Source organism: Lethenteron reissneri, chromosome 64 (assembly GCF_015708825.2).
Source record: "Lethenteron reissneri isolate LAM-NWPU_2019-01 chromosome 64, ASM1570882v1, whole genome shotgun sequence".
NCBI classification, from domain to species: domain Eukaryota; kingdom Metazoa; phylum Chordata; class Hyperoartia; order Petromyzontiformes; family Petromyzontidae; genus Lethenteron; species Lethenteron reissneri.
In genome coordinates, this window is record NC_083842.1 from 11,271,472 (window position 1) to 11,290,856 (window position 19,385).

The 19,385-nt window shown below is 49.5% G+C and overlaps 2 protein-coding genes across 3 annotated transcripts in view; one reads left to right on the forward strand and one right to left on the reverse strand.

Moving 5' to 3' along the window:
- Positions 1-415: 415 nt before the first annotated feature.
- LOC133359087 (guanine nucleotide-binding protein G(I)/G(S)/G(O) subunit gamma-10-like) lies at positions 416-9,804 on the reverse strand. Its single transcript, XM_061577470.1, has 3 exons — positions 9,580-9,804; positions 3,079-3,232; positions 416-1,993 (listed from the first exon to the last, which is right to left on the reverse strand). Exons 1-2 carry the CDS (start codon positions 9,661-9,663, stop codon positions 3,107-3,109), a joined length of 210 nt encoding a protein of 69 aa, XP_061433454.1. The 5' UTR covers positions 9,664-9,804; the 3' UTR covers positions 416-1,993; positions 3,079-3,106.
- A 6,075-nt stretch (positions 9,805-15,879) lies between these two features.
- LOC133358970 (AP-3 complex subunit delta-1-like) overlaps positions 15,880-19,385 on the forward strand; it is a 76,629-nt gene continuing 73,123 nt past the window's right edge. Inside the window, exon 1 of one of the 2 annotated variants that reach the window (XM_061577351.1) lies at positions 15,880-16,800. In XM_061577351.1, the coding sequence (XP_061433335.1) occupies positions 16,705-16,800 (96 nt within the window). In that variant the 5' untranslated portion in view covers positions 15,880-16,704. The remainder of the gene's footprint in view (positions 16,801-19,385) is intronic. The other variant, XM_061577352.1, reaches the window with a different exon arrangement.

Consider the following 19,385-nt stretch of genomic DNA (forward strand, 5'->3'; position numbering starts at 1 on the left):
GGTTTTGCCAAGCCACTTTGGATGGTTAACGTTGCAGCAGCGGCGGCGGTCTTCGTGCACCCGACGCAAGGCGACACAACGCGCATCGCGCTCAGATCGCGCGAGCAAAATGTGCATTGTCCACCGCTCGACGTGGCGACGTGGTTATTATTCTTAGGTTTTATCGGTAAAGTCACCAGGTAGGTAAAAACATTAAAAAGTAAAATAAAATAAAAAATCACGACGTTTCGGAGGCAACACAAGCTTCCGTCTTCAGGTGGTACCGTCACAGCCACGACAGCTGCATCAAGTAAGCTGTCGTGGCTGTGACGGTACCACCTGAAGACGGAAGCTTGTGTTGCCTCCGAAACGTCGTGATTTTTTATTTTACTTTTTAATGTTTTTACCTACGTGACTTTACAGAAAAAACCTAAGAATATGAATCATTGCAGTCACAAAAGCTTCAAATCTAGACGTGGTTATTGCGCAATCATGGCACGGACGAGACGTGGGGGGGTGGGGGGGGGAAGGAAGAGCAGTGAGGTGTCGGTCAAGGACCGAACCCCGAGACGCGACGTGGAAACTTTCCAGTACGCAGCGAGATTTTGCTGCACGGCTCCAGTTCGAAAACTCCTGTCCACCCTCGCAGCAGCAGCAGCGGTGGCGGCTTTTGGCTGCTCGCCATTGAACAGAGACGGTCACCGGCATCGCGCGGCGCCTTCAGATGCGCTTCTGGGGCCGTCTGGAACGCTCTTCCTTCCGATATTAAGAAGCCACTGGGAGCTACACACTTTTAAATCATCATCGAGATTGAAAACTAATTTCTTGAGGTCTGTTACTTGTGTGGCTAGCGGCGGCTCTGGATGGGCGCAATGGGCTGGTGGTAACCCTTCCCACCTTCGCCATTAACAAGCAGAGACCCACGCAAAGAAATTCCTGGCACACTCAAACACGCTTGTGCCACACATACGAACCAAGATCCCCAGTGTAGCCTTCAAGAGACTGTTGGCTTAAGTCTTGTTAAGTGAACACCTATTTAAGGTTAGCACGGTGTACAAGAAAGTGGGTGACCAACACCACATCCGGGCTGACTTTGTCTCCCCAGTGCTGATGTGTTTACAAACCACACCAGGTACTTATTTAAGGCCGAGTCGTCCTAGGGGAGGGCCCAGGACTGATTCATAACATTCGCCAACATCGACGGTGGTGAGTGGGAATCGAACCTCGGGGTGGCCGGCTTCGTAGCGCAGTGCGCTAACGACAGGACTTGCTGCTCGCCACAAACACGCACACCCCACGGCCTCGCACCAATGCACACGGGCGCAAGCAACCACACTTTAACAGGCACTGCATGAAACATCTAAATCCTGCATTCGAAGCAATCCCCGCTTCCCTCCCCTCCCCTACCCCGACGTAAAAAAACTAAAATCGCGGAATTGTCGCCCACGAGTACAAGAAAATCGCATGATGGCAGTACCAGTGATGTGAAACTCTCAAAACGCACAAACCTTTATTTTAACAAAACCAAACCTCTGCAACAAAAAGGGGATCGTCTCCCAACCCCCCACCCTTGCGATTTTATTTTGGTTCTTCTAGCAGGGGTGTCTTCAGTCAACTTAGAAAACAATCCGTTTAAAATGACACTGGCTAAGAAATGCGTTGTTTTTAGATTTCATTCGTAAAAAAATCGACGGGAACACACCGGCCGTGCTGGTCGTGTGAGAATGGCACCGTGAGCAAAAGGATGAGAGGAGGAGGTGGGGGGGGGGGGGGGGGGGGGGGGGCTGTGGGTGGGGGCAGCCGGTTCCGTACGTTCATCGCTGCCAGCGCTACCGTGCGTGTGCATGTCCGTGCGTCCGCGTGCGTTTTATAGAAAAGGGAAGCATGATTTCGCGAAGCTCTGGCACGTTCAAAATCCCGGGGTGGTCCCCACCCTGGGAAGGCTGGAATCCGGAATCTTGTAAACTTGTTTGTGGATGTCCGTCTAGAAGTCGCGGAAGATGGCAACATCAGTCTGAAAAGACAAAACATTTTTTTAGAGAAAACAAACAAAGATACCCCCCCCCCCCGTATAGCCTTAAAAGACTGTTGGGGCAAGTGCTGTTAGCGAGCACCTATGAAGGCCGGAACGGCACACGAGGGTTCGGTGGCCAGTACCGTGCCCCAGTGGGCGATGTTTACACACCGCACCAGCTACTCATTCGAGGCCGAGTGGAACGATTGGAGGGCCCATGACCGGTTCAGACAATCGTCACTGGTGTTGGCCTTGAGCGGGAATCGAACTCGGGAAATCCAGGTTCATGGCGCAGCGCGTTAACCACTACATTACCGCTCCCCCCACGGGGGTCAGGCTACACGGAGCGGCGTCTCTGTTCAGGCCAACGTTTGAACTCGGAAACCCACGGTGGCTTCATTGCCGTGGCCACGGGTTTCTCCCGGACGAGGCGGCGGTTTTAACGGATTACAAAACACAAGCCCAACCGCGGGCGAATGACAAACTCGGACACATCATTGGTGACAATGCCACCGCTTTAAAAAGGCACTTGCTGTCCATATTATCTCCCGTACTTCAGGTTTTTCCCTCCCCTTGACCAACAACATATTTATCGATTTGTATCGCATTTGCGCGTGTACGTCCGCGCGTGTGTTGTGTGCCCACGTCTCGTGCGTCCCCGAGTAAGTACGCAAAGCGTGCGTGTCAGTGTGTCAGCGTGTGCGCGTGAGCGTGTGCTTGTCAGCGTGTGCGCGTCAGCGTGTGCGTGTCAGCGCGTGTGTCAGCGTGCCTGTCAGCGTGTGCGTGTCAGCGTGTGCGTGTCAGCGTGTGCGTGTCAGCGCGCGTGTCAGCGCGCGTGTCAGCGTGTGTGTGTCAGCGTGTGCCAGCGTGTGCCAGCGTGTGTGTCAGCGTGTACCAGCGTGTGCCAGCGTGTGTGTCAGCGTGTGCCAGCGTGTGTGTCGGCGTGCATGTGTCAGCGTGTGCCAGCGTGTGTGTCAGCGTGCATGTCAGCGTGTGCGCGTCGGCGTGTGCGTCAGCGTGCGTGTCAGCGTGCGTGTCAGCGTGCATGTCAGCGTGTGCGTCAGCGCGCGTGCCAATGTACGCACGTTTGCGCGCGTTGCAGCGTGGGGCGCACTAGAGCACGGTGCAGGAACGCGGCTCGCGGAACGGGTTGGTTGCCGCGGGGACCCCCGTGAGCAGCGCGTCCTTGTGCACGTTCTGGAGGCAGAACTGCTGCAGCTCCGCGGCCGCCTGCGACACCTGCGGCAACAGCAAAAACAAAGATAAAGACAAAGATCCCCCGTGTAGCCCTAACAGACCGCGGGGGCAAGTGCTGTCAGCGAGCGCCCGTAAAGGCCGGCACGGCACACGAGGGGGTGGGTTGGCAAGCGCCACGCCCGGCCGCCTTTGCCCCCCTTCGCGCCAGGTACTCATTTGAGGCCGAGTCGACCTAGGGGAGGCCCAGGACCGGTTCAGATAATCGTCGCTGGTGTTGGCCGTGAGCGGGAATCGAACCCGGGTCGCCAAGTTCGTAGCGGAGCGTGGCGCTAACCGGAAAACTTACGCGGTAAAAGGACGGCAAATATGTGGAGACGCCGATGACTTCATAAACTGATCATTTCAAATGTCGTCACGCCTTTCCTCCACCTCACCCCTATGTCACGACGTGGCGTCATCACCCCCCCCCCGTCTCTGTGTTATTGTTACAAAGACGGTTTATGCATCGGCCGCCGTCAGGTGCGTTTCTGCGGCCGTCTGGAACGCTCTGCCTTTCGATACGAGGAAGCCGGCGAAGAGTTATGTTTTTTGTTTGCATTCCGACTGCAGGTATTGTGGTCCATGCAAACATGACTCCTCGTAAAAAAGTGTCAGTTTTGTTGCCAGATAGAAGGGTAAAAAAACAATTATCATATTTTGCTACTGGCAAATGAGGTTCCAATGGTATTATATACATGTCCTTATAAGGTCACACGCGATGTTATCGACGAATGCGGCGCGTTGTTTTTTTTTATCATCACCGATCTAGAGAATGGCAGCTTTTGTGTTTACCAAATTCTAAACAAATGGCTCTTCTTGTAAGCTCGCTTGCCGACCCCCGACCCAGGGTAACGAGTTAACGCGCGATTCCACAGACCCATTCAAGTACTAGCCAGGCTCAACTCCGAGCTTAGCGTACGAGGTTTCTTGTCCTTCCCCCGCACATCCGATGTGCACGGTTGGCTGCGTACGGTGCGAGAGAAGTTCAAGGTACGTACAAGCGCCGCGCTAGTTTGAGATTCTGGGCGGTCGATGGAACAGAACGGGGGCGAGATGAGAACTTGTCGAACCAGTCAGTGCGGTGACAACTCCTTCAAGCCTCAGTGAGAGACCGCCACCATCTCACGGCACCGCTGCCGCTCCGAGTTTCCGCCTCGAGTTTCATTCTCGGCGCAGCGGGTAAGGCGCCATTTCACGTTCGCTTTCAGGCCTTGGTAACGGAGAGCCGCCGTGCATAAAGCAAGACACAAACCAGAACAACAAACAGCTCCTCATCACCATCATCATCCACGATTAATCCAACGCTGGATGAGGTCCCTCCCCGTGTCGTCACAAATCGATCGCGCCTCTGCCATGTGACCATCCACGCAGAGCATGAACACAAGCAAATCGCGTCACAAGGATTCATTAAACGAGAAAGCGGAGCAGATAAATTGCTTCCCAGCTATGCATTTAGGACGGCACTCTGAAGACAATATTCCAGTCTTATTTTTTTTTTATCCAGTCTGGTGCAAGTCAGGCGTTACTCGCACCTCCGATTGGTGCATTGCTGGTTAGCGCGGTTGGCTATGTATGGGGTGAAAGAAGTTCAACATTCATATACACTCAGCTGCAACCATTGGGTATCGTTGGTTAAAACCCTGGCAGACACTTGCGATTAAAAACCGGGTTCTTAAGGGTAATGAGTGGATGGTCTCTCACCCCAGTCACACAAAATAAGATACAATTTTGATTCGAAGCTTTCGTGACTGCAGGAATCCATACTCTTTGGTCCTATGGGTAAAGTCACGTGGGTATGAAATAAAATAAATAAATCACGACGTTTCGATCGCCTACACAAGCGGTCGTCCTCAGGCGGAAGAAATATAATTCAGCAGTGGAACTGCTGAACGTTATTTTATACCTACGTGACTTTACCGAAAAAACCAAAGAGTATACAAGTATAACCCGTAAAAACTAAGTTTTTCACTATAAATCCTTTATATGCGTGGCGGCTAGAGTCCTCTCGTCCTCTGGCTTGAGATGGCTGCCACCTATGGGTCAGATGATTGCATTGCACCATTAAGCAATTGGTAATTAAATATATTTTTGTCCTAAAAAGTGTAAAATTTTGGAATTTTATTTTCACGAACATTAATTGTCGCGCACAACGAGTCTGTGTGCAAAATGTCAGCTCGATTGGATCACGGGAAGTGAGTTAAAAAACCACCGAAAGATTTGCACGGTCGTAAGCAAGCAAGCGAACTTAATATAAAGGATTTAAAAATAAGATACAATTTTGGCCTGCACTAAATTTGGCTAAATCTCACAGCTCTGAGAATGTTAAATTACGAGTTTAACTGCCGCGTGATTAAACATTGTTCTTTTTCGGGCAGGGTGGTAGGGAATATGCTGCCCTCCATACCGCGTAGACCAGAAATCACTTGAAACATTCTCAGGCAGCAGAGCTCTGTGACACCCGCATCTGTGTGCCGTAATCTACCACAACAAACAATAATTTATAATAAGTATAATAACCCGTAAAAACAAAGTTTTTCACTATAAATCCTTTATATGCGTGGCGGCTAGAGTCCTCTGGCTTGAGATGGCTGCCACCTATGGGTCAGATGATTGTCTGCCAGTATTAAGCAATTAGTAATTAAATATTTAATTTGTTTTCCCTAAACAGTGCAAAATTTTGGAAAAACATTTTCACGAACATTAATTGTCTCGCACAACAAGTCTGTGTGCAAAATGTCAGCTCGATTGGATCACGGGAAGTTGGTTAAAAAACGACCGAAAGATTTGCACAGTCGTAAGCAAGCAAGCACGCAAGCAAGCAAGCAAGCGAACTTAATATAAAGAATTTAAAAAGAACACTTAAGACTGGTGCCGTCTCAAGCCACGTATCGCTACTGGCAATGTGAACCAAACTAAACACCGAGCGCCTTGGGAGCCTGGCGTGGCGTAGCGGGCATGCGACCCAGCGCTTTGGGAAAGCAGGGTTAACGGATCCCGCCGAGATTCACCCATCACGTGCTGTGGGACGGGCATCTCCGCAAGGCACCGAGGTGGCAGTACAGAGCAGAGGGATTCACAACCCCGCCTCTGCATTACTCCCTGGAATGCGTGGTGGGTATTACAGGTAGGAACAACAGTTGCACACTGCCCACCAGGATTACACTGGTCAACAAAAAAAAAAAAATTTTCTGGCCTGGACTTTTGCAGCTGTTCTAGACTAATTTCAGGGTGCCGATTCCAAATCTGATCTCAGATTTGCTCTATCACATCTCATTTTTATGCTATCGGCATACCCCATTTTCATTGATTTTACCCGAAATTAACTCTGTCACTTATGATTGCAAGTTGCTGCGAGTCAGTGACTGCTTTAGTGTTAAAATAAGGTGCTATATGTTTAGGATAGTGTGTTTATAATATCATTTTATGTAGATATCCACATTTATTTAATATTTCTCTTCTGCAGTTTTTATTGAAAATGCAACATTTGATATCTCAAAAACCTGATGTGATAGACAAAAACTGATGCCAGATTTGGAATCAGCACCCCAAAATTACATTAAAACCGTTGGAATACCTTATGCCAGAAAAAGTGTGTTGACCAGTGAATTATTTGTCTGTCTGTCGTATATAGCCACACCCTCAATTTGTATTTCATAGAGCGCTTCGGGCGGGCTCAGCATCACGTGACGCGCCACGTGACACGGATCGCACGAATTCGCCGTCCAACCAAGTTCCTACCTGCCCACTCCGAATGAACGTGTTTTCTGGGATTATCCGAATAGATTTATATTGACAGAACTACTGGCCTAGGTGTTTGCCGTCGAGGCGTACAGCTCTCCAATGTGCTTTGCGGTTGTTGTTCGACGCGATGTGTCCGACGTTTCAATCGACGAGCTTCTTCAGGGATCAATTCGAGCAGTTTATGCTCTCGATGGATGACAGAGCGTCCCCGCCGCCGCCGCCTCTGCCGTTGGTGGCCGATGCAGGCCGGCCCAGCTGATGTTGTGAATTTACTTCGTCTGGGAAGAAACCGGAGCGCCCGGAGAAAGGTCGTGCGACGACCAACGTTTGCATGCGAGGTGCAACACAGAGGTCGCAAACGGCTTTTGATTCCTTACCCGTACCCGTAACCTACCCGATACCCGGCTACCCGTACCCGCCCGGGTATCGGGTAGGGTACGGGTATCGGGTACCCGATTGCGACCTCTGGGATGAAGCCACGTTGCAGGCGCGGGTGGGTTGATTCTAGGAACTTGAATTGTGAGAAGAGACAAGACGTTGGGAAATGAGTGACAAACGGTTACTCACCAGTGACTCACGGCCCACCCGTACTCGGCCGCACCAGGGTCGCAAACGGGTACCCGTACCCGGCTGGGTACGGGTAGCCGTACCAGTATCTGGCCGGTACGGGTAGCCGGGTATCGGGTAGGGTACGGGTATCGGGTACCCGGTTGCGACCTCTGGTGCAACACGAGTGCTCGGGGAGAGTTGGTCACTTTTGCGTGCGAGGCGGAACGCCGGGGGTGGTACCTGCAAGAACGCTCAGCAGAGGGTGATATTAAGCAAACATCCCAATGCAGGAGGCCGAATGAAAGTCTTCGAGGCTTTCGTGTTTAAAGCAGATGTATGTGGTGATAGGTTTTTACCCTTTCAACTGGTACAAAAACTGATAACTTTATACAAGGCATCATGTTTGCAATAACCACAACACAAGCAGTCAAAATGCAAACGAAAAGAAACAACTCTGATGATGATAATGATATGCACTGTCATTATCATCATCAGAGTTGTTTCTTTTTGTTTGCATTTTGACTGCTTGTGTTGTGGTTATTGCAAACATGATGCCTTGTATAAAGGTGTCAGTTTTTGTACCAGTTGAAAGGGTAAAAACCTATCACTATATTTTGCCACCGGTAAAGGAGATGTCTCAGTGCAGGTGTATGTGTTCATACAAGGCATACGTACTACTCTTTGGTTCGTTCGGCAATGTCACGTAGGTAGAAATCAAATAAAACAAATCACGACGTTTCGATCGCAACACAAGCAATCTTCATCAGGTGGAACAACCGCAGCAAGAAAATGCTGAAGTATGCGAGAGAGAGCTGCCGTGGCAAGAGGTTATGTGGGTAAGAGAGGGGGGAGGTAAGGGGGGAGGGCCAGGCAAACGCACGCACGCCCGGCCGCGTTTGTATCCCCAAGTTTCCCCCCCAACACACACACATCGCATCAGGGTACTCAGTTGAGGCCGAGTCGACCGAGGGTAAGGAGGGGGGGCCCCCCAGGAACCGGTTCAAAGGAGGGGCCCCCCAAGAGACTGATTCACAAGGGAGGGGCCCCCCAGAAACCGGTTCACAAGGGCCCCCCCCCCAAGAAACCGGTTCACAAAGAAGGGGACACCCCCAAGAAACCGGTTCACAAAGGAGGGGCCCCCCAGGGACCAGTTCACAAGGGAGGGCCCCCCAAGGGACTGATTCACAAGGGAGGGGCCCCCCAGAAACCGGTTCACAAGGGCCCCCCCCTCAAAAAACCGGTTCACAAAGGAGGGGCCCCCCAGGGACCAGTTCACAAGGGGAAATGTCGTGGGTTTCGCGATCCCGACACCTGAACGCTCGCCTCTGTGTATCTGGAGTTCGCGGCGTCTCTATGCCTCCACGTTTAGAATCAACATCACTCGTTTAGAGTTACACGTAGTCCCCGACTTACGATGGAGATGCGTTACGACGACCCCATCGTAAGTCGAAAATATCGTAAGTCGGACCATCGTAAGTCGGAAATATCGTAAGTCGAAACATCGTAAGTCGAAAAAACTGTAAGTCGGAACATTGTAAGTCGAAAATTTCGTAAGTCGGATCATCGTAAGTTGAAAATGTCGTAAGTCGGAACATTGTAAGTCGAAATATCGTAAGTCCGACCATCGTAAGTCGAAAATATCGTAAGTGGGAACATCGTAAGTAGAAAATATCGTAAGTCGAAAATATCGTAAGTCGGAAATATCGTAAGTCGGACCAATGTAAATCGAAAATATCGTAAGTTGGGGACTACCTGTATTTGTTTATAAATGTACACGTGACGATGATGATGTTGCCCACTTCGTTGATCTATCAAACTTGTGACGAGCCACGTCGCTTCTTTTAAAAACAAAATAAAATCTCGATACCGTCCACAGCCTCAGTTGGGGGGGGTACAATCACCTGGTTAAGTGAATAAATAAAGTTCTCATTTCAATCCATACTCTTTGGTTCTTTCGGTAAAGTCACGCAGCTATACAATTACATTACTACAATTTTATTTTCAAGTCACCTAGTTATGAGGTAAACTTATCCGCGAATGACGAAAACTCAGGGCCGCACCTTCACTCGCTCGATGCTCGCCTCGACGCGAAGCTGCTCCACGAGTCGCCTCATGGCCGAGATGCTGCCCGCGTTGTTCGACATCTCTTCGTCTTCTTCCTCCTCCTCTGTTCTCTCGTGAAATCTCCTCACGGCTCTCGTTCCTTCTTCACGCAACAGCCGCGAACGACGACGACGACGATCTGGACCCAACTCGGCCGCGCCTTTTCCGCCAGAAACCGCCCCCCCTCCACCCACCCCCACCTCGTGAGCCCTTCCCAGCACCCCCCGCGGGCGATGGAGGACGAGGAGCTAAGCGGCAGCCATCTTACTAAGGGAGAGAGGAAGAGACCGCCCGCTTAGAGGCCGCCATCTTACTAAGGGAGGGAAAAGACCGCTTAGAGGCCGCCATCTTACCAGGGGAGGGGGGGATAGAGCGTTCGTTTATAGGCCGCCATCTTACCAGGGGAGGGGGGGATAGAGCGTTCGTTTAGAGGCCGCCATCTTACCAAGGGAGGAGGGAAAAAAACGTCCGCTTAGTGACCGCCATCTTACCAAGGGAAGGGGAATAGACCGTCCGCTTAGAGGCCGCCATCTTACCAAGGGAGGGGGAATAGACCGTCCGCTTAGAGGCCGCCATCTTACCAGGAGAGGGGGAAAAAGAACGTCCGCTTAGAGGCCGCCATCTTACTAAGGGAGGGAAAAGACCGTCCGCTTAGAGGCCGCCATCTTACCAAGGGAAGGGGGAATAGACCGTCCGCTTAAAGGCCGCCATCTTACCAGGGGAGGGGGGGAATAGACCGTCAACTTAGAGGCCGCCATCTTACCAAGGGAGGGGGAATAGACCGTCCGCTTAGAGGCCGCCATCTTACCAAGGGAGGGGGAATAGACCGTCCGCTTAGAGGCCGCCATCTTACCAAGGGAGGGGGAATAGACCGTCCGCTTAGAGGCCGCCATCTTACCAAGGGAGGAGGGAAAAGAACGTCCGCTTTGAGGCCGCCATCTTACTAAGGGAGGGAAAAGAACGTCCGCTTGGAGGCCGCCATCTTACCAAGGGAGGGAAAAGAACGTCCGCTTAGAGGCCGCCATCTTACTAAGGGAGGGAAAAGAACGTCCGCTTAGAGGCCGTCATCTTACCAAGGGAGGAGGGAAAAGAACGTCCGCTTAGAGGCCGCCATCTTACCAAGGGAGGGTGGATTAGACCGTCCGCTTAGAGGCCGCCATGTTACCAAGGGAGGAAAAAGAACGTCCGCTTAGAGGCCGCCATCTTACTAAGGGAAAGAAAATAACGTCCACTTAGAGGCCGCCATCTTACTAAGGGAGTGAGGGGGGGAATAGACCGTCCGCTTAGAGGCCGCCATCTTACCAAGGGGTGTTGGGAGGGGGTGGCGCTTGTAGTCCGTCATCTTACCAAGGGGTGTGGGGGGGGCCGCTTATAGTCCGTCATCTTACTAAGGGAGGGGGAAAGACCGTCCGCTTAGAGGCCGCCATCTTACCAAGGGAGGGGGAATAGACCGTCCGCTTAGAGGCCGCCATCTTACCAAGGGAGGAGGGAAAAGAACGTCCGCTTTGAGGCCGCCATCTTACTAAGGGAGGGAAAAGAACGTCCGCTTGGAGGCCGCCATCTTACCAAGGGAGGGGAAAGAACGTCCGCTTAGAGGCCGCCATCTTACTAAGGGAGGGAAAAGAACGTCCGCTTAGAGGCCGTCATCAACCTAAGAATATGAGGCTACTTTGCTTGGAGGCTAAATTGTCGGCAGAGGGCAGTGCAGCACAAGATGCATTCTAGATTTGAGGTTTTCGTGACTGCAGGGATCCATACTCTTTGGTTCTTTCGGTAAAGTCACGTAGGTAGAAATAAAATTTCAGCAAATTAAATTAAATTTACATAACGAAACGTCGTGATTTATTTTAATTTAATTTATTTAAATTGTATTTTCACGTAGGTATAATTATCGACGTTTCGGGCGCAACACAAGCGTCCGTCACCAGGTGGGATAATCACAGCAAGAAACAATTTCAACTATGTCTTGCTGTGGTTTAATTTTAAATCTACGTGACTTTACCGAAAGAACCAAAGAATATGTGTCCCTGCAGTCAACTTCAAATCTAGAATGTCCTATTCTTGTTTCGCATGGCTGCTGATGTAAATGGCAGAGCAGCAACTACAATTTCACATTCCGGTGGTCAGGCCAGTCAACTGCGTCAGAAGTAAGTGCAGTGGATCGCTGTGATGTCTCCTTCGTATTGGTGGGTCACGGCATGTTGTAGGGTATGTGCTGGATGACCAAAAGAGTTTTTTTTATTTCCCATTTGTGCATTTGGTATCCACATCTGCAATGCTTTGTGCAGCGGGTGCGATTTAGGGTGGACCATGAACTTGGTGGAAGATCAAACCCCATGGATCTTCTGCGTTGTGTCTATCACGTGGTTAAATTTCGATTGAAAGCTTTCGTGACTGCAGGGATTCATCTTCTTGGTTCTTTCGGTAAAGTCATCACGTAGAAGGGAAATAATAAAATAATAAAAATAAAACAATAAAATAATTCTCACGACGTTTCGGCCACAACGCAAGCAGCCGTCCTCAGGTGAAGAACAGGTCTGTCGGAAAGACAGCGTCTTTTCGACAGACCTGTTCTTCACCTGTGGCCGAAACGTCGTGAGAATTATTTTATTGGTTTATTTTTATTATTTTATTATTTCCCTTCTACGTGACTTTACCGAAAGAACCAAGAAGAAGATATCACGTGGTTGTTTGAGTTCTTTTGAACTCTATTCACATCTACCAAGCTTCATCCCGGGTTGAAGCCCCTCTCCTCCCCCCCCCCCTCTCTTCCTTTCTAGCTGCTCTTCATCCGGCAGCCCCCCCCCCTCTCCTCCCTGCCCTCCCCTCTTTATCTATATAACCTCGTATTACGGGAGTCCTTCTACCCACTTCAGCAATTGTTTCTTGCTGTGACGGTTCCACCTGATGACGGAAGCTTGTGTTGCCTCCGAAACGTCGTTATTTTTATTAAATTTTTTATTTAACTTTTATTAATTTGAATTTTTTACCTACGTGACTTTACCGAAAAAAACCAAGAATATGAATCCTTGCAGTCACGAAAGCTTAAAATCTAGAATATATACACATATTTGTACCATCTTATCTGACAGGTACTATTCTACTTTACCGAGTGTTGACATCCCCAGCGTTTAACCAGTATTGGTTACTTTTATGCTTATTATGAGCTAACATCGGCCACAACCATGAGCCGATGTGCACCATTGTTAAATCCTTTATATTAAGTTCACTTACGTGCTTGCTTGCGCGCTTACGACCGTGCAAATCTTTCGGTCGTTTTTTAACCCACTTCCCGTGATCCAATCGAGCTGACAATTTGCACACAGACTCATTGTGCGTGACAATTTCTTTTCGTGAAAAATTTTTTCCCAAATTTTACACTTTTTAGGTAAAAAAAAATTATATTTAATTACCAATTGCTTAATGGTGGCAGGCAATCATCTGACCCATAGGTAGCAGCCATCTCAAGCCAGAGGACGAGAGGACTCTAGCCGCCCGTTTCAAAGACCAATGTGGGCTGGGTTGTGGCCCATTGAACACGCATATAAAGGATTTATAGTGAAAAACTTTGTTTTTATGGGTTAATTTTTTCTCTTTTCGCCCCGCTCCCGAGGACTCTTGGCTACCACATTCAGACAAGCCCCCCCTCCCCCCCTTAACTTGTATTTAAGGGCTTGCCTCTTGGATTTTTCTCCTCACTTGATACAGTAAATTCAGCTGTGACGGTCCCACCTGATGACGGAGACTTGTGTTGCCTCCGAAACGTCGTGATTTATTATTTTATTTCTATGATTATTTCTAATATTTTATTTATTTATTTTTACCTACGTGACTTTACCGAAAAAAACCTAAGAGTATTTACCGAAAGAACCAAAGAGTATGGATCCCTGCAGTCACGAAAACTTCAAATCTAGATTGAAGGTGTTATGGCTTTCGTACAGGGCAGTTGTAGCAAAGGGAGACTTGAGCTTGCACCAACCAGCTTACTTGCACAATCTCTAACTCAATTTTTTATTGCGCCTTTTACTGTCATGTTATATTTGCACTTTGTTTTATTGGCGCGTTGTACAATATCCCTAGTTCTCTGCAATATTTATGTGTTTGCAGGTTTTTCGTTGCTGCTGCTCTGCGTATGCACCACGGATCTCCCTTGTAAAGCAGTCGAGAAAACTGGATAAACTGGATCATCCGTGTTCAAATTTCAAATAAAGTAAAAGCAGTGGCTTTTCCGTACGTGCGTGGCCAATCGTGCGAAACACACGAATCAGTTCTAAATTATCTTCTTGGTTCTTCCGGTAAAGTCACGTAGAAGGGAAGTAATAAAATAATTAAAAAATCATTATTTTATTACTTCCAAGGTCTGTGGGGGAGAGAGCGTCTCCCCAACAGACCTGGTCTTCACCTGAGGACGGCTGCTTGCGTTGTGGCGGAAACGTCGTGAGAATTATTTTATTATGTTTTATTTTTATTATTTTATTACTTCCCTTCTACGTGACTTTACCCAAAGAACCAAGAAGATGAATCCCTGCAGTCACGAAAGCTTTAAATCGAAATTCAGTTCTAAATGAATGAGTTTTCAACCTTGGCCGGGCGTGGGAGGGGAGTAGCGTTAATTGAGAGGAGTGAGAAATCAATTCCATTGATTAGGTACGAAGTACATACGGCACAATCGTACGTGAGAATAAGATATATAAACTCTCACGCTTGTGAGACGAGATTCGTGAGTTGTCCAAAGTCTAACAACCCCCCGTGAGATAATTGTTTTTTTTACCCTTCTATCTGGCAACAAAACTGACACCTTTTTACAAGGAGTCATGTTTGCATAGACCACAATACATGCAGTCATAATGCAAACAAAAGAACATAACTCTGATAATGTGCACTGTCCTTGAAGTTGATTGGTCCACACCCGAGACAGCTTTCCTTAGAGCCTAGTCTCACATGGATTGGACCAGATGACGCCAAAAGGCGCACAACTCAAAGACAAGGAGTCTCTGGGCATCATCTCACCCCCCCCCACTCACCCCCCCACCCCCCCCCCACTCACCACCCCCCCACTCACACCCCCCCCACTCACACCCCCCCCCCCACTCACACCCCCCCCACTCACACCCCCCCCCCACTTACCCCCCCCCACTCACCCCCCCCCCACTCACACCCCCCCCACTCACCCCCCCCACTCACCCCCCCCCACTCACCACCCCCCCACTCACACCCCCCCCACTCACCCCCCCACTCACACCCCCCCACTCACACCCCCCCACTCACACCACCCCCCACCACCCCCCTACTCACCCCCCCACTCAACCCCCCACTCACACCCCCCCCACTCACCCCCCCACTCACACACCCCCCCACTCACACCTCCCCCACTCACACACCCCCCACTCACACCCCCCCCACTCACCCCCCCACTCACCCCCCACCACCACCACCACCACCCCGTGAGACTCGCGGCTGCTGACGCGGCCGGCATCAGCTGACTGGCACCTCCGCCCCGCGCCATCTTCACTGCTGCAGCAGCAGCATCTGCGGAGGAGGAGCGGGCACCAGCTGAGGGGGGCAGCAGGAGCAGGAGTGGCACCAGCTGAGGGGGCAGCAGGAGCAGCAGCAGAAGCAGGAGTGGCACCAGCTGAGGGGGCAGCAGCAGCAGCAGGAGGAGTGGCACCAGCTGAGGGGGCAGCAGCAGCAGGAGTGGCACCAGCTGAGGGGGCAGCAGCAGCAGCAGGAGTGGCACCAGCTGAGGAGGCAGCAGCAGCAGGAGTGACACCAGCTGGGGAGGGGGCAGCAGCAGGAGTGGCACCAGCTGAGGAGGCAGCAGCAGCAGGAGTGACACCAGCTGGGGAGGGGGCAGCAGCAGGAGTGGCACCAGCTGAGGGGGCAGCAGCAGGAGGAGGAGCAGGCACCAGCTGGGGGGGGGGCAGCAGCAGGAGGAGTGGCACCAGCTGAGGGGGCAGCAGCAGCATCAGGAGTGGCACCAGCTGAGGGGGCAGCAGCAGGAGCAGGAGTGGCACCAGCTGAGGGGGGGGCAGCAGCATCAGCACCAGCTGAGGGGGCAGCAGCAGGAGGAGCAGGCACCAGCTGGGGGGGGCAGCAGCATCAGCACCAGCTGAGGGGGCAGCAGCAGGAGGAGCAGGCACCAGCTGGGGGGGGGCAGCAGCATCAGCAGCAGCACCAGCTGAGAGGGCAGCAGGAGGAGGAGGAGGAAGCCAGTGGGGGGTGGTGGGGGGGGCAGGTGATGCGGTCCGGCTGGCTGCATTAATCCGTGTGGGACAAATCCACGTTCTCTTGTCAATCGTGGCTGTCACTTCACTCCTCAACATCGTCGATTTTATTCGATCTTCGCCGCTGAGTTGTCGATAAGAAGAAGTCAGCCCACTCCTCAATTCACACTCGGGTTTCTCGTGTTCCCTGCCCCGACCGCCTTTGAGTTTCGTGCTTTCACTCTTTGACTCGCTGTGTTGGAACAATTCGCAGCTAATGTCGATTCCATTCTTAAAGTTTCATTTTCTAATCACCGCTGCACGAAGGGCACAGCAACACTCAAGCGGCCCGTCAGCGCACTTAGAATCATCGCCCTTCTCCCCCAACCCTTTCCCTCCGCCTCGTAATGCAGATTGAGTCTTGCTATCGATTACTTTGTCGACAATTCACGCAGCTTGATGTACTGCACCTTCTTTAGCTGCTCGTGTGGCGGTTCAATAAGCATCGGGTTCGCTATCAATACACAACATCCCTCCGTAAGATTACAAACCTCTTTAACTCCCCCGTTTACTTTATAACCACTAGCGATAACCTCCCCTGCCTGCCCCCCTTAACTTCTGTTAACTCGCGCGTGAATAACAAACGCGCAAGTTTCGCCGCGTCACCATCACCATCCCAAGTCGATAAAACGACCTGACGCCCTTTATTTTCTCCGTAGAAAAGTTCATTGACGCACACAAAAAAGCCACAAGCCAAGTTAGAATAAAGAAAGCATCTGTGAAGACATCCCCATCGCTTAATAAGAGTGGGCCCCCCTTGTGGCTGGTCCGGCCACACGCAGTCAGCCAGAGACCCACCACCACCACCGAGCACCGACCATGGCGTTGAAGATCGTGAAGGGCAGCTTGGACAGAATGTTCGACAAAAGTCTGCAAGACCTCGTGCGAGGCATTCGAAACCACAAAGACGACGAGGTGAGTCGTTTGCTGCTGCTACTGTTGTGACGGCGACGGCGGCGACGACTCGGGTGGGTAGAGAGAAAGAGGGGAGTTTTTGCGTGGTCGGGGTGGGGAGGGTTGTCTTGGGGTTGGCTGCGGGGTTAGGGTGCACGTTCGCCGGCGGGCTCGGCAGGCGAGGTCGGGGCTTCACTTGAGGCCTGGTCGGGCTCGTGGGAAGTTTTTTTTGTGGGAATTAAAAGTGTGTGGGTTTGTGAGATCGGATGTGTTTATTGGGGTGGCGTTACAAGCTGGAACGATGCGAGGATGTTGCCATTGTGTAACTTGAGTCTGGGGAGGGTTTAATTGATTATTGTTTTCCTCCCCCCGTCCCAATATCGATGTGTGGTCTAGTGGAGTGGCCTGCCGGGTTGGGAGGGACCAGAGCCGCAGTCGAACTAGGAAACTGCGACGCTTCACTCGCGGCCTAGTCGGTGTATGGGGAAGTCATTAGTTTGCTACTTTTGAAAACTTTGTTTGAAGTTTGCTTTCTGAAAGAAACTGGTGTGGTTTATAGAGTAAAACAAAATTGGCGCGCATGCCCCGTGTTTGTACGTTGTGAGGCTTTGTAAACTCCAGTTTACTGAGATTTATTTATTTTTTAAGTTCCGTACAGTATTTGAGGTTCAGGAAATTGGGACGTGTCAGATCTTTAGGTTTCGGGCTGCCACGTTTGATGTGTTTAAATAGTTTTTTTAGGCGTTTTAACTTTTAGACGTTAGCAATGGACATTTTTTTATAACATATTTTCTGGTAGAAAACACATGACAGAAATATGCACTTTAAAGTATATACACTTGGATAGCTTTGACTCGTCAGTCTTCGTTGAAAGCAAATACCTTAAGCTGTTTATGCAACAATGCAGAATCTTAATAATGCGTTGGATTATAAACTGAAGTGAAATACTATTTGAGTGTTTAACCCGTAAGACCGTGTGGTTGTTTACTTATATACTCGTTAAAAGAGGCAGATGAGAGCGGGTTTCTGTGCTTTTGGAAATCCGAACTTGACGTGATTCCTTGTAAAAGATTTCAGTACGGTGTTTTAACATCTTAACAGCTGTTTTGTTGCCAGAAAAAAGGGGAAAACCTATTCACATATTTTGGTACTGGCAAAGGAAGAGGTCCCATGATATAAATGCTCACCCCGAGCTCTCATTACTCTGATAATGCGTTGTTTTTGGGCAGTACGCCTTTTGGCGTCCTCTTGTCTAACACCGGTTTGAGACTAGGCTCAAAAGAAAGCTCTCTCTGGTGTGGACCAATCAGTTTCAAAGACAATGCATATATTATCAGAGTACGTGTTTTGTTTGCAATCTGACCACAAGTATTGCGGTTAATGCAGACATGATTCCTTGTAAAAGGTTTCAGTTTGGTGTTTTAAGTTTGGTGTTTCAACATCATAACACATGTTTTGTTGCCAGAAAAAAATGGGAAAACCTATTCTCAAAAAATGAAAAGTTAAATAAAGATTTAATGAAAAGTAACATAGCAATAATACCTAAAAAACACTTTTTAAATCATTCGATACTGTTTGCTAGGGCATATGCTTCAGAAACATGAAATTTATTAAGTTAAAAGTGTGCCAGCTTCAACAATACCTAAAAATATAACACCATATGGCAGTATCCTCCTGAGCAAATACATTGTTAGACGAGGGTTACATTTCTTGCGTAATTAAAGCATTTGTGTTCAATACCGGAAGAGCTTTTCCTTTTAAAGATTACGTCATGGCCAGTATCAATAATATAATTATCGTTTAAATAACAGTACTGTATTTGGCTGCTATACATTTCCACATGATAAGCTACTTCGTTGAGCTATCATTTGTGACCAGGTCCCTTCTGAAAAATAACTAATAGCTCAGTGGGCTTTGCCTGGTAAAATAAAAATAAAATTGCGTTTTTGTATATTTATAGATTTTTTTTCGTGATTTGTTGATCTATTTCTGTACTGTGCACGCCTATCGTTGTTGTTGTATTGTCTGTTGTAACGTTTCTGACCCGCTCCGACTGAACGCATGTGAAAGAGCTTCATAGCTCATCGGATTTTCTCCAAGATAAGCAATAAATTTCGATTTAAAGCTTTCGTGACTGCAGGGATTCATCTTCTTGGTTCTTTCGGTAAAGTCACGTAGAAGGGAAATAATAATGTTTTATTTGTATTATTTTATTATTTCCCTTCTACGTGACTTTACCGAAAGAACCAAGAAGATAAGCAATGAAATTTGATTCTGAACCATGAACAATCTATTGCTTGATGAGAAGTTCCTCCACAAGGTTGAGACCATCTCATGGTCCTGCAATGTAAAACACAGCATGTTTAAACTCCTGTGCACGAGCCGATTTCAACGCTCACATCTCTTTGTGTAGATTTGGTCTTCGTGGTTCTCTTATCTCGGTCGGCTGTCGCTCGCTCAGTCGACAGTTTTGATCACCAAGCGTTGTCTGCGCAAGCCCACCGACTTTTTGTCATCAGTCAGTGCGACATCTCAAACCCCATGGTGCGTTCTCCCATCCACGCGTTCCACATCCTGGTTCTCAGTATAATTCCAAGCATGTAGCT

Excerpts from the sequence above, each read along its gene's own strand:
- LOC133359087 (XM_061577470.1), bottom strand. The coding sequence starts at position 9,663 with ATGTCGAACAACGCGGGCAGCATCTCGGCCATGAGGCGACTCGTGGAG. Across the intron at positions 3,233-9,579 it reads CGAGCATCGAGCGAGTGAAG|GTGTCGCAGGCGGCCGCGGA; the intron begins GTGCGGCCCTGA and ends CTGTTGCCGCAG.